The 13902-nt window shown below is 47.8% G+C and overlaps 2 protein-coding genes across 3 annotated transcripts in view; both read right to left on the reverse strand.

The window, feature by feature from the left end:
* Positions 1–2953: 2953 nt before the first annotated feature.
* On the reverse strand, positions 2954–8075 carry LOC104842927 (keratin, type I cytoskeletal 14). 2 transcript variants are annotated; one of them, XM_010585587.1, is made up of 9 exons: positions 7341–7847; positions 5450–5532; positions 4985–5141; positions 4559–4720; positions 4338–4463; positions 3988–4212; positions 3735–3765; positions 3573–3614; positions 2954–3051 (listed from the first exon to the last, which is right to left on the reverse strand). In XM_010585587.1, the coding sequence occupies exons 1-9, from the start codon at positions 7845–7847 to the stop codon at positions 2954–2956; spliced, it is 1431 nt and encodes a 476-aa protein (XP_010583889.1). The 2 variants fall into 2 exon arrangements, with proteins under 2 accessions (XP_010583889.1, XP_010583887.1); XM_010585585.1 differs by lacking the exon at positions 3735–3765 and having other exon boundaries at positions 3573–3622; positions 3992–4212; positions 7341–8075.
* Positions 8076–12710: 4635 nt separating this feature from the next.
* The window catches only part of LOC104843029 (keratin, type I cytoskeletal 14-like), a 4825-nt gene continuing 3633 nt past the window's right edge, over positions 12711–13902 (reverse strand). The window contains exons 6-8 of the mRNA XM_010585719.1: positions 13677–13897; positions 13148–13185; positions 12711–12808 (exon numbers count right to left, since the gene is read on the reverse strand). Coding sequence (XP_010584021.1) covers positions 12711–12808; positions 13148–13185; positions 13677–13897 — 357 coding nt within the window. The remainder of the gene's footprint in view (positions 12809–13147; positions 13186–13676; positions 13898–13902) is intronic.

Below are 13902 nucleotides of genomic sequence, written 5' to 3' on the forward strand. Positions count from 1 at the left end.
TCCACCTCACTGATGACAGCAGATGCTCCAGGGTTCTGATCCTAGCTTTGCAAATCACTCTAGGCAAATCGTTCAGCTTCTCCAAGTCTCAATTTCATGCTTTGTAGGATGGAAACAATAATGACAGTAATCCTCCTTCTCAAGGGCACTGTAAAAACAACTGTCTGATGTAAACATAGAGCTTTACAGATGGGAAACATGATACTCATTTTAAGTATTATTCTTGTATGTAAGTATACTTGCTATTATATATTGACACTGGCACATCCTACATATTTCTCTCTGTGTCTCAGCCGATGAAATACCTTTCAAGGACATTCTTGGTTTTCCTTTTTTGTTTTGTTGTCCATTAAAGTTTCAGCATTATTCGCTGAGGACTTGCTTCTATAACTCCTTGCTGAATCCTAACAAGACTTTTCTTCTTGTGCTTGCATCTTGCAGAAAATTTGAAAAATGCTCTCCAAAACCAGTGTTTTTCCATCTCTTGGATGTGATAATTTGTCCATGTTTCACAGATACAAACTGTGTGTAGCAAAGAGTAATAATAAAAAATAAATTGCCTAATAGGTATTTTCCTTCTTGAGAGTACTGTAATGTAACACAGTGATTACTTGTGCTGAGCTTGGACTTCTCTTTTGTTTGTGGTAATAGGGTTATACAGAATTTAAGCCTTTTTCATTGATGCAAATATATGTTGGTGAATAAGGAAAACTCCTGATAAGATACTCCCAGTGGAATTGAATAAACTGATTACAAACCTGGGCCTTCCATCAGCTCTCCCAGCTATTCTCCCAGCTCTTTTCAGATATTCATTTCAGGCCGCTCCTGCTGACAGATGTAAATGGGTATCTCAGCACTGGGTGACAGATATCAAATATAATTAAATATGCTGCTTGATAAATCTCTCCCTTGTGTCCTTTTGGCTGCAGAAGTGGCCATGCCTTACTGTGCTGCCAGCACAGCCAGATACTCTTGGACTAGCATCTTCTTTTAGCCTCCTACTTATATTTAATCCATAATGTTTGCGGTTTTCAGAAAGCCTTTCTGTATTCATACACTTGGGGCATGCTACAGATGGCTCAAGAGTTAAAAAACTGCCACTTACAACTGAAATATAACTGTCTTCTGATGGCAAAAAAAAAAAAAAAATTGCACATTTGCTGTTCAATCAGAATTTCCAGCCTGCAACCTTGCCCATTGCCATAAAGTCTAAGACAGCTTGATGCTAAAGTACATTTTTGCTTGATCTAGTTTTTATTTTTGAGATGGCTCTAGCTCACTTGGCTTGGAAGACTTCCTATTTCTGCAAGGAAGGTCTGTTATTCCAGCAAAGAGAACAGCATTATACAGTCAATGAACTCCGCACTCTGGTCTGTGTTTCATTTCCTACCCTTTTCTGTAATTGTTAAACAATAATACAGAATGATAACATCTCTTCACACTCCCTTTTCTGGAAAGACCTGGCAGGTTCCCCACTTCTTCGATCACCTTCCGTCTCCTTTGCTTGTCTTGTCATGCCCAGTATGACATCATCAGCTCTTTTCAAGAGTCTGTTCAGGCCAGGGAGCATACCTTTGTAATTGTTCAATAAGGACCATAATGCCTTTGTGGAGGCTGAGGGAGAATGAATCATCAATAATAATCCAACAGACAAGCGTGCTTAACTTCAGCCACAGAAGCCCCTTGTACATCATTATAAGCAAAGGGAAGTTGATTTACTGCAAACTATTACCTTTTCCCTTTGTCTAAGGCCCAAATTCTTGAGGTGGGTGATGAACATGAGGCCACGGTCCAAGACTGGATAGAGGTCCCAAGTACCACTGGCTAGAAAGTATGAAGTTGGATCTAAGTGATTCCATCAGGCTTTTGGGTCTAAAATTATTTCCTCTCCTATGTAGCCCACAAGACACATTCAGTGGATGTGCGACCAGTGCAGCATCCTTTGGTTCCTCTGTCACTCTCCAGGAAATGAGTGGGCAAAGGCAGGTCAGGTACCTGGCTGCCAGCGCACAAGCTGCGTCACCTAATCCTGAATGGCAGCTTGCCTGCAGACGTTGTTGACATACGATAACTAGCTCGTGTGTTTCAGGAAGGATTTTAGCAGTGATCTACTGGATGCTATAGTGATAAAAAAGTTATTGCTACTCATCCCTCTGCGGATTAAGCAATGGTTACTTTAGAACCTGTTAAGTGCAGCCCTCAGGCAGCATGAAAAGACCTGTATAAAGTTTTTTGTACAATGTATCTAATAGTGTGATTTAAAGGCAGTCAAATAACACAGAAGGCATGTATGTATAAGATTTGCCTACCAGTCTGGTGTTGTGCTCATGTCTCGGAATGGTACATATGACAGTCGTAGTCTTGCTGAAGTCATTTAAGTTCTACTTACAGGAGAAAGTGATTCTTTATGATACCAAGAGTTAGAGAACTGAGCTTTATTTTGTTGGCTTTAATTAGGAGTTGTGTGGCACATTGAGACCTCAAACATCATCCTTCCATCATTGCCTTCATATTGTATCAAACTTATCTGGTTTATGTCTCAGTCGGTCCCATGTATTTACAAGCAATGAGTTCAGTAGAAAAAACTGCCACAAATTATTTTTGCTCCAGGTGGAACCCATATCCCTCTATTCCCCTCCTCTCACTGGCTGCTTCTTGTGGTTACTTAGGACTTTCCCTGGCATGAACACACAACCCTGAGGCTTTGAGAGATCATGTATCAGTGACAGACAAGTCTGCAGTTGCATGAACGAGGAAAAAACTTTATTAAATGTGTACAGAGTGCATGATGGCACCCGCATGAAATTAGGGTAAAGCAGGAAGGAGGAGCAGATGAATGAAGCAGACTACTTTCTGTAACACGACCCAACCACATACGGCCTCAGACAGTGCTTGGTTCAGCTCGCTGCTCTTTTGAGCTTGGGGTCGAGGGTCCATAGAGCTGCTGGCCCTCCTAGCGAGTGGTGAGTGCAACCTGCTCCCGGGAGGAGACCACCTTCCCGTCCTGCACCTCCTCAACAATTGTGCGGACCTGGCGGGAAGATGTCATGACTGCAAAAGGAAAGAGGAGGACAATTATTCAGGGGGCAGGAGGGAGAGAGATTTCTTAACATATTATCAGATATTGCATGTTCTTCAGGAAGATGTCAGAAATTCCACAAAGTACTGGAAAACACTGTTTTAAACAAGCCTACATTGACTAGGAAGAAGGGAGAGCCAGGCTGATGGGAAGGTTCAAGAAGGCAAAAGGCACACTGCTTAAATGTGTGGTGTCACTTGATTTTTCAGGTCTGTATAAAGCTAGAACACTGGCTGCTCAATCACAAGGCCCATTTAGGGCAAATCATTCTTGTGGTAAACGAGCGCAAGATATTTCCCTTCCTGACAGCTTTTTCCTGTGGTTAGCAGTTGTAAGATGCACACAAGCTCTCTTAACTGCTGTCACTGATTCAGCCAGCAAGGCGGCACAGCACGCCCGAGGAGTGATTTTGACTCCATCAGTCTGGCAGCTGCTCTAAAAGCAGGTCTCAAAGCTCTTCGTTATAAGTGTGTGTAGCAAGATAGGTTCTTACCGTCTCTGCCAGAGTGTGAGGACATAGCAGAGGAGTACTGGGAAGAGATGCTACAAGAGAAGGAGAAAAACAAAAATAAGTTAGGGACAATCTCTTTGTTGTTGTTGTTGTTACACAGGCTCTGTATTCAGGCAGGAGGAAAACAGAAAAGGCTCATAGTCATTGCTAAAACTACTGCTCCACGCAGTGTCTCCTGGAGGGCAGAGGGTCTACTGACCCTTCCAGCAGTGAAAGGTGCCTGTTACAGCATCTCACTGCAAACAGAAACCAGGGACAGAGCCACTGGGCATCTGTGGCTGGTATGAACATAAAGACAAACCCTGAAACCTGCAATTGGACCGAGTCCTGAGACAGCACGTTTTGTGTCTATTACCCATCTCGTCCCAATGTGCCCTCCCAAGCAAAGCCCCTCTACGTACTGGGCATCCTCGCCCTCCAGGAGCCGGCGGTACGTGGCAATCTCCTGCTCCAGGCGGCATTTGACGTCCAGGAGGACCCTGTACTCGTGGTTCTGGCGCTCCATGTCGCACCTCAGCTCAGCCAGCTGCTCCTCCACGCTGGTGATCAGCCCCTGGAGCTGGGCCAGCTGGGTGCCGTAGCGGGCTTCTGTGTCAGCCAAGGTGCCCTCCAATGCCGCTTTCTGCGTGCAGAGGAGAGGAACGGGTTCAGGGGGGGACAGAGGGTGGCAGGGATGGGAGCACCCATGCATCCCCTCGCCTGCGCTCCTGCGTGCCCCCCACCCCGCAGGGAGCCAGCCCCTCATACTGTGCTGAGCTGGGACTGCAGGTCAATCTCCAGGCTCTGGATGGTGCGTCGTAGCTCTGTGATCTCCGTCTTGCCGCTCTGAAGCTGCTCGGTGTTGATGGCCACCTCCCGGTTCAGCTCTTCCGTCTGCAACACGGCACAACCATGCCATTATGGCACTGGCGAGTGGGCACAGACTCAGGTCCCACGCGCCCCTCTGCACTGCCGGTGAGCCAGCTCACCTTGCTGAAGAACCACTGCTCGGCGTCCCTGCGGTTCTTGTCCGCCAGGCTCTCGTACTGCTCCCTCATCTCAGCCAGGATCTTGGTGAGGTCGATTCCAGGAGCCGCATCCATCTCCACGCTGATCTCTCCACCCACCTGCCCGCGCAGGGCATTCATTTCCTGGCACAAAAGAGACACATGACACACATCAGAGTGAAATCAGTATATTCCCATCATGACAAATTTCTTATTTGCACCAGCACATGAATGCCACAGACCTCCTGGACGTCCTGTCTGAAAGGGTTGTTTCCCTCCCCCTTACCCACCCGAGTGTCTCCTGACAGCCCTGGTTGCAGAGACACTCCTGCACATTTGACCAAACCACTTTCCATTGGGCACAAGGTATATTTGTAGGTCCCAGTTTGAGCCTGCCTTTGTGCTCACCTCCTCGTGGTTCTTCTTGAGGTAGGCCAGCTCCTCCTTCAGGTTCTCGATCTGCATCTCCAGGTCAGCTCTGGCCAGGGTCAGCTCATCCAGGACTCTGCGCAGGCCGTTGATATCAGCCTCCACACTCAGGCGCAGAGCCTGCTCCGTCTCAAACCTGCGGGGGGGACACACAGTTGCACCGTGGAGCCCAGCTAATACAGGTTTTTTTCTTCTTGTTTCCTTCCCCAGCTTGGCGTATTTCTGCCAACCATCTTTTATTAAATGTGCGTGCACAGCTCTCTGCAGTGCAGGAATGTCAAGATAATGCTGTACCCAGGAAGAGATGTACTCTTTGCAAATGTTACTCTTCTAGTGAGCAGTGACCTGGTGGAGCAACTTCAGTTGCAGAAAGCAAAGAAGAGCCTTAAACAGACTGGCTTTTCCCTCCCTTCTCACTAGAGCTCTTGAAGGCATTGGACTTACTTGGTTCTGAAGTCATCAGCTGCCAGCCTGGCATTGTCAATCTGTAAGACGATGTTGGCATTTTCGACAGTTGCAGCAAGAATCTGGGAGGGAATAAAAGAGAGTGAAAGACTGAAAAAGTAGTTCCAAAAAATGGCCTGCTGCTGCCTGAGTTCCCATCCAGAAGGACTGGAGCAGCACTGAACCTCCTGCCCGTTGGGCTGGACTTCCACATAGACTCTGCAGAGAGAGAGACAGGGTACTCGTGCTCAGTCTCTCATTGGCACTGATTTGGTCTTGTGAAGATACTGGCAGGCACACATGCCACAGCCTGTCGCCCCTGCCAGAGTGGCATCTCCAGGCGCTCACACCACACTCAGAGTCCTGGCAGCACTCTGGGCTTTGTCTGGCAATGCTGAACCGCCTGGCTGAGATGGAAAAAGGGTGGAGGAAGGAGTGCCGTGTGCCTGAATCGTTTTGCTTTTGTAATTACACCTGAGGTGCAAATATTTGTTCTGGGATTTTGAAAATGATTGGCCATTTAATGAGCAGTAATTTCTGTAGCCACAAGCTAATGAAAAGCTCTCACTGAGTTCTGATGCTTCAGGGGATATCCAAGCAATAATCCCAGAATATTGATGTGGTAATTTCCCAGCTGCCGCGTGGGAGGGGAGGGAAGGGTCTGCCTCCCTCTGGATCATGAGCAGAGGGTTTCTGTAAGACCCAGCCCTTCATTGCTCAAATCTGGAGACAGCTTCTGCCTCCACATGTATCTGTGCTCCAGATCAGAGCACACCTGATAAGCTGGAATTTGAAGAGAAGCTCTATGCATCAGGGCAAGAGACCTTCACCCCAAGGCGAAGCCCAAGAGAAGGGTTAAAGAACTGAAAAATTCTAGGTATGTGATTTCCCCCAGGGGTTGAGCCCTGAGCCTGTCATGGGCTGCTGCCCCATTTCCCTGGCATTTACTCTCACAGACCAGGTATTGTCATTACCCAACCGCCCACACCTCCATCCTCTCCAGTGGAACCTGAGCTTACTAAGGATGCTGTCACCTCCAGTAGGCAATCAGCTCATGATGAGTAATGTGGGCAGAGGGAGGACAGCAATGGCAGGGTAGGAAGGGAAGACAGATTCTGGTGCTTTTGCTCAAGGACCTTTGCCTAAAATGAGCCAGAGAGCTGCTAAGAATAAAGAAACAAGCTTGGCCATGATTTCATCTGCTGCATTTTAGAGCAGGGCACACACTTGACTTCAGCACCTCTGAAGCCACCTACCGCAGCCCAGTATGTTCTGACTCCTGGATTTCACTCGTGTCTGTGTTTGCACCTCCCAAAGAACAACTATCCCCTACGGCAGTTTCTTTTTTTTTTAACCTCTACCTTGAGCCTCCTATCAGGCTAGAAAAGATCTGATTTGTAGGATATTTAAGGGAATGATTTAGCATGTCCATTTGCATATCATTCAGTAGTGAACAGTGCCAAAGAGATAACGTGTCCCTACCTGCAGAGTGCTTAATCAGGAGTCTGGCAAAGGGACCATATACGTGGGCCATAAGTAGCAAGTAGCATCGAGGAAAGGCAGGAAATGACTGGCGGTGCAGCACGCACCCTTTAGCATCAGGTAACTTGAACCAATGTCTGATAGCCCCTTACTCTGCATTCCTGCCCCATCTTTCTCCCTACACGGAAACAGTCAGTAGAAAACCCATCTTTGTGCCTTGTGGAGGACATGATCAAGAAACTGCTGTTCATAAATTATGACTATGATTTCCAAGCATGCTCTTTCTGTTTTCCCATCACAGACCAATTACCTGTCATTTGTTAACACTCTTCCCTTCGGCTTTTACGAGCAGGGTCATCTTTTTAAAAGTGACTTTAGTGAAGATGTCTTGGTAATCACAGCATCCTACCTTGTTCCTGAGCTCCTCGATAGTCCTGTAGTAGGGGCTGTAGTCACGGTCTGGACCAGGTCCCTGCTTCTTGTACCATTCCCTGATCTTGACCTCCAGGTCAGTGTTGGCCTCCTCCAGGGCACGCACTTTGTCCAGGTAGGCAGCCAGGCGGTCGTTGAGGTTCTGCATCGTCTCCTTTTCGCCAGCCGGGAGGATGCCATCGCCACCTCCAAAGCCACCTCCAAAGCCACCTCCAAAGCCAGCCCCAAAGCCAGCCCCATAGCTACCCCCAAAGCCGCTGCCGAGGCCCCCTCCTACGCTGCTGCAGTAGCTGCCCCCGTAGCCACTTCCAAGCCCCGAGACAATGCGGGAAGAGACAGAGTAGCTGCCTCCGTGGACGCTGGGTGCTCTGTACCCTCCTCCCCCAACACGCACGGAGGAAAGCCTGCTGGAGCCTCCACCCAGGCCACCGAAGCCCTTGAGGGAGGTGGAGGAGGAGTATTGCCTGACAGTGGTGGTGCTCATGGCGAAGGCTGGCGGAGGCTGTAGGGCTGGAGAGCAACACCCGGCTCGGCAGCACAGAGAGTGAGTGCTCGCTTCCCCCTGGCTTGGAGCCCTTTATAGCCCGGGCAGGAGGCGTTGCCAGCGCTTTTTTTTTCTGTTGCATTCCCGATGATTTTCATCACTCCTAAAATCTGAGCCAACTTCCAGAATCGTCACTTTTGCCTTTGTTCTATTAATGTTTTTTGTCATATTCCACGGAACCTTTTTATCTCACAAAGGGCGTCTTTATGGTTCTTCCGTTTCTAAGTAAATAGTCAAGTGTGATTCAAAGTAGGAGGCTCCTTGCTCAGGGCTACATTTTAATACTGCTTTGTACTGTTAGCTCTGAAGCAGAGCTATTCAGACAGCATTTCGATGGAGTAAGTCAATATCTCTTTTACTGTGTCTTTTTGTCCCAGCTACTAGAGTTTCTTGTCTCTACTTAGTTTGTACACACAGCTCACCTTCAGGGATAACAGCCGTGTCATGAAGCCCTGAATGTACATCTACAGTCCCGTGAGTACAATGGTGCTAGAAGGAACTTGGCTACCAATCCTGGAAATTCAAGTCTGCTCTTTTATCCACAGAGAGAAGGACGTTCTGTAATGAAAAAGCAATGAAAAAAGAGTTCATGCTTCAGGGCTCATTCAGTTCTCCACTTTGCTTCAGAGACCACCCAAGAGTGGAGGAATATGAAAAGACAATAAGCAGTGGATATTTTGTGTTCTTCTTTGTGAACGAGAGCCTAGCAAACCACTCAGAAAGGGCAGGGTATGGCTACTAGCTAGCATAACTTAAAAATTATGAGATGCTCCAGGAAAAAATGTGGAAGAGCATAAAGTAGATGGAGAATGTAAGTCAAAAAGCTCGTGGTCTCTAAGCACTGTGAACAAGAGTGCAAAGTTGACAGTAACATAGCTTAGCAGCTAATGCTCATAATGTTTTCTGTGATGAACATCTCAATCAGTTGTGACCACGGAGGACAACTTCAGTGTGAGTTTGGAGTTTACAGCTCCCATGTAAACAGAGCTTCAGGAGAGATACTGGTTGCCTCTGCAAAAAGGCTCCGAAAATGAGTGCACCAGGCATGGTCAAGTCCCACTATCTGTTCTTCATGCTGACCTGCGTCATGGGCAGAAACCACAAATCGAGTGTCACTAGCTAATAATGCAGGGTGTGGAGGAGAAGATATTTCTCATGTGTGTACATGGTGAATTGTTTGACTGTCTTTGCAGACAGGCCTCAACAACCCCTTCCCAACAGCCAAGTTCTTCCTTAGATCATTTGCCAAAGGAGGGGGGAAAGAGTATGGAAATAAGCAGCAAGGGTACATTTGTGAGTAGCTTTAAAGGGCATGACTGCCTCCCCTCTATCTGAAGAAAGCTGGAAACAATACAGGAGTGGGGTGTGTCCTTGGAATATCAGGAGTTGGCTGCTATGGAGAAGCACAGCTACCCAAGTTCCCATTTGCCACTGGTGAATGGAGACAAGTCTGTACGACTTGGAGAACTGGAGAACTGGAATCTCCACCGTGTTTGCTCTGGCTGGAGGATGGGTTCAATCTCTTGGCGGCAGCATCTTCTTGTCGCGTGAGCGCCAGGAGACGGGGCGCAAAGCCAGCGGACGCCCACTTTCTGCTTGTCCTCCCCAGGTGCGGATGGCAAAGGCGCAGCAGCGCGGGGGTGGTGGGACGCGTAGCTCCAAGGAATGTGCTTTCTCCCCGTTTTCATTTCCTCACCTTCACCTGGGTGATACAAAAGGGCGGAACTCGCAGGCTGTCCCCGCTGAGTGCAGCGGTGGCACAGAGAAAGGGGAACGTCGGTGACAAAAACAGCACAGAGCCCCTGTGCAAGTCCAAACCCTCAGTCTTGACATGAGCAAAGCCGTTCAGACTGGCCAGCCGGCAGGAGTAACCGGCTTCCCACAGGCAGGCTGTAGAATGAGTAACTGTCACAACGTTACAAGGTTAACAGCATATTCTTTCTTTACATGAAATTGCCTTTTCTTTTGTCTTTTGTTTCCTGTTTAATTGCTGTGTCATAAAAATACGCATTGCTCAAGATATCTACGATATTTTGATAATACCACAAGACAGCAATTAAAATCATGAAGTGATAATTAAGACTTAAAACGACATATTAAAAATTCTAAGACTATTTACATGACCTCCCATTGAACACAACCACAAATGACTGCATATTGTTTGTATCACGCTCTCTTTTAAATAAAAGGCTGACTATTAAATCAGCTTCTGCCTCTGTTGCATGAGCACATGCACACTATGAGCCCATTTTTTATACATTTCAAAATCAGAATGCCAGTTCTATGGCATAACAGTAATTTCATTGTAGCGCATTGGTGTTTAAGTGTGCAATACTGTCTTATTTCAGGAGGAAAAGAGAGGTGAAGTTCTGGCTCCAAACATACATATCAGCAGATCCAGTAGATGAAACTACCCAGACAAAAACAATTCTCTGTTTGTTTTAGTGCACTTACAATGTTTGCTCTAGTATCAAATTATCATAGGAAAGTTCCCTGAAATGAGCTAAAAAGCCACACCTTAACGTCTCTTTCTAAAGTGGTGGTCTGTGTCAGATTAACTCAGTGTAGCCTGAGAAGTCAAACTGTCTTTCTGGAATAAAATACCACTTTCTGAAACCTGCCTCAAGCTGCCGCTGCCTGTCTGCATAAGCCACCACCTGCAGCTCCCTCCTCAGTGGATTTCTTAAGGTCAGATTAATTATTAATGCCTAAGGCAGGAGGGAATCAACATCTGTTTTCCACACCTCTCACAATTTGCAGTAGCAGGAGTAATAAAACTTTGCTAACAAAATCCCCTGTTAATGAGTAATTAAAACAGGGGCTTTTGCGAGCAAAGTATTATTTGTTGTTTCTATAGCGACACGGGTGTGCCCAGACCTTTCCAGGAGAAACATGTAAAGCAAGGATGAATTCCAGCAAGGCACATTCAGCATCCCCATGCCGGGTGTCACAAGGGTGGCAACCAGAGGGGCACGACCGCCATCCCTGGGAAGAACAGGGGATCCCTAAGAGGTGACCTGGGAAGCCCCAGGTGTTAGCTGCGGGCTGTGTCTGTCCCTACCCTTCTTGGGCATCTGAGCTCAGGCTGCCCAACGCCTGCCCTCATCCAGCCCCAGGGCATGGAGCGTCCCTGGGGAGAGTCCCTGTGCTGCGCAGGGCTCCCTCATCCAAGTCCAAGGGTGTGGGAGCAGAGAACGCAGTCTGTAGGACTGCGGAGATGCGGTGGCTGGAAGTGCCTCGGGTCAGGAATTGTGCCCTGTTATTTACTCGTGGCCTGTCCACGATGCACCACGAGGCCATGCTGTGTCATAGCGGTGGGAGTCGTTCTCCTGACAACAGTGCTCCCTTACTGGGTTGTGTTTACACGTCCTTCGGTGGAATCTGAGTGGAAACGAGATCACTGTTCATCAGTGGTAAGCTCCAAAACCAAAGCCATGTCTACCACAAGTCTGTGGGTGCTGGGAGCACTTTAAGGCGGCTCACTCAGGGCTGCTGTGCAGGGTGCGCAGGGCAGCTGATGCCCTGCACAGGTCACAGAGGATCTGCTCTGCGTGGACAGGGGGGATACAGCCCCAGGCAACACCGGGCAGAGATGGATGGCTGCAGCACAGGGTGCCTCTAGACTGTGCATCCATGCTACCTCGGCTTGTGGTGTAGGTGATGCACTCCAGGGATCCTTTCCACATTTTGAAAAAAACCCTGAATTCTCTCTTGTCTCCCCATAAAATCTAGGCAGATGTTCTTGAAAGGGGTCTTAAAACTGTGTAGCCAGCTCTATTCTTACACACATTCAGTAGCGTTTCTCTGAATCATCCCATCGATTTAGAAGTTGGATTAATGAAGTAATAAATATGGCACAATCCAGCCAAGAATGTGTCTGAACTGGCTTTCCAGGAACGGCTGGGTCAGCTGACGGCAACAGGAACTGCTGCATCAGGAACAGCCACTGACAGCCAGGGAGTGCCAGAAATAACTCCCTGAAGAGTTTTAATCTTTTTGCTTATATAGACCATACCCACCACTTACTATCACTTGTGTTCCTCACCCTTCAGCGGTGCCTTTGGAAGCAAGAATTACACTAATCTGAGTTTGTATTTCTGGAGGGGCGTCAGCCAGTGTATTGCTGCCACATCTACGGCTTAATTTTGTTTTACCACAAAGCTTGTTATCTGGACTGCACGGCAACTGCTGAGGCAGAGCTGGGAAGGGAATCGTTTGCAGGGTCCTGGCTGCGTGACCCGGTTTTTGTTCATTTTCTTGCTTAGACTCACTGAGTTAAAAGCTTCAGCTCTGCTGTTGCTGTACATTGCAGCCAGGGAAGAAGGACTCTCCCCCCATCTGAAAGTCACAGTGCCAGATCTGAGGTGAAATACAAAGACTCTCACAAGTTTCACCTCCCACGACCCAGGTAACCAGTTCCTCTCTAGACCTCCACCCACATCAGCTCTCTTCACTGATGCAGCCAGGTCTCAAGTGTTATAGAAGTGTAGGTGTACTGGCCCCACCACCTGGGTACCAAAGATGGAGAATATTGCTCCTTCCAGAGAGGAGCTTTGTCCTACAGCTCGAGGAGTGGGACAGCCTGGCTCTTCAGAGCAACAAAACAAGACCCTGGTTTGCACGAGTGCGCAGAAAAGCTTTATTTGATTTCTGAGTGCAGCACAGCGCTTAGAGAGAGGGTGAGGGAAGCAGGGGTGCGATAAAAAGAGAAGATGCTTTTCGTCATCTACACAGCCAGAGCACATAAGCTGGAATCTCCTTTTGCTTTGCTATGCGAGGTTTGCAGCAAACCACGCAGCCACCTTAGTGGGCGGACTGGGTGATCTGCTCACGGGAGGAGATCACCTTCCCATCCTGGACTTCCTCAAAGATTGTGCGGATTTGACGGGTAGTTACAGGTGCTACAATGGAGAAAGAAGGAACTGTAATTTACAGGGAAGGAAGGAGAAAGTGTCTCAAAGATTTTCATGGATAGATTTGTTGTTACCAACAACTGCCTCAGAAACACAATATAACCACCACATTCTTATCCGTATATATTATATAGTTTCAGTCTGGACAGATAATCTTCTGAAACATGTTCTGGTATATAATAAGAGTGGTTTATGTCAATTCATATTTTGAAAATATAATAAAATAGTAATTTTAGTAACTTAGTGAAAAGAGTCTGAGCTAAGAAGGTGGCTAAGGACATGACAGAGCTATGTGTGATCAATGCTTCAGCCAGGACATGTTCTTACCTTCTTTCACAGACTGCGAGATGTAGTGGGAAGACATGCTACAGGAGGAGAAAAGAGAAAGAATGGTCAGAAATGGAAAAAAAGTACATAGTCTCGAAGACAAAAACATTATTTAAAACCCCGCCTTTTCTTCTTGTACCAGTTTGTGAATAAAATGCCTTCTGGAAACTGCCTAGTGTCAAAATTGAAAGGAAGAAAATGGTAAGGATGTATGTGTGCCACGGGGATTCAGACATAAAGGCAGCACACATCCCAGCTGCAACGAGCAGCAGTGGTACCTGCTCCTTCCCTAGGATCACGTAAACACTGGAGGGATGGGAAGTGGATCCCAGGGATGCTGCAGTGCTGTGATAACCACTGGGCTGTTCTGGACTAGTAGGACCAAAAAGTGAGACCCTGCTGCATGCCATGGGTCAGGAAATGGACTCACAGGATCCTTCAGGGAATGCAGATTTTCATTTCTTTTATTTGCTTCACTATTACCCATCTCGTCCCGATGTGCCCTCCCAAGCAAAGCCCCTCTACGTACTGGGCATCCTCGCCCTCCAGGAGCCGGCGGTACGTGGCAATCTCCTGCTCCAGGCGGCATTTGACGTCCAGGAGGACCCTGTACTCGTGGTTCTGGCGCTCCATGTCGCACCTCAGCTCAGCCAGCTGCTCCTCCACGCTGGTGATCAGCCCCTGGAGCTGGGCCAGCTGGGTGCCGTAGCGGGCTTCTGTGTCAGCCAAGGTGCCCTCCAATGCCGCTTTCTGCG

This window comes from Haliaeetus leucocephalus, unplaced genomic scaffold, assembly GCF_000737465.1.
Source record: "Haliaeetus leucocephalus isolate CR32 unplaced genomic scaffold, Haliaeetus_leucocephalus-4.0 Scaffold110, whole genome shotgun sequence".
Classification (NCBI taxonomy): Eukaryota; Metazoa; Chordata; class Aves; order Accipitriformes; family Accipitridae; genus Haliaeetus; species Haliaeetus leucocephalus.

Excerpts from the sequence above, each read along its gene's own strand:
- LOC104842927 (XM_010585587.1), bottom strand. The coding sequence starts at position 7,847 with ATGAGCACCACCACTGTCAGGCAATACTCCTCCTCCACCTCCCTCAAG. Across the intron at positions 3,766-3,987 it reads AGGGCGAGGATGCCCAGTAC|GAGACACTGCGTGGAGCAGT; the intron begins GTAGAGGGGCTT and ends TCTGCCCTCCAG. Across the intron at positions 3,052-3,572 it reads CTCACACTCTGGCAGAGACG|TCATGACATCTTCCCGCCAG; the intron begins GTAAGAACCTAT and ends TTCCTTTTGCAG.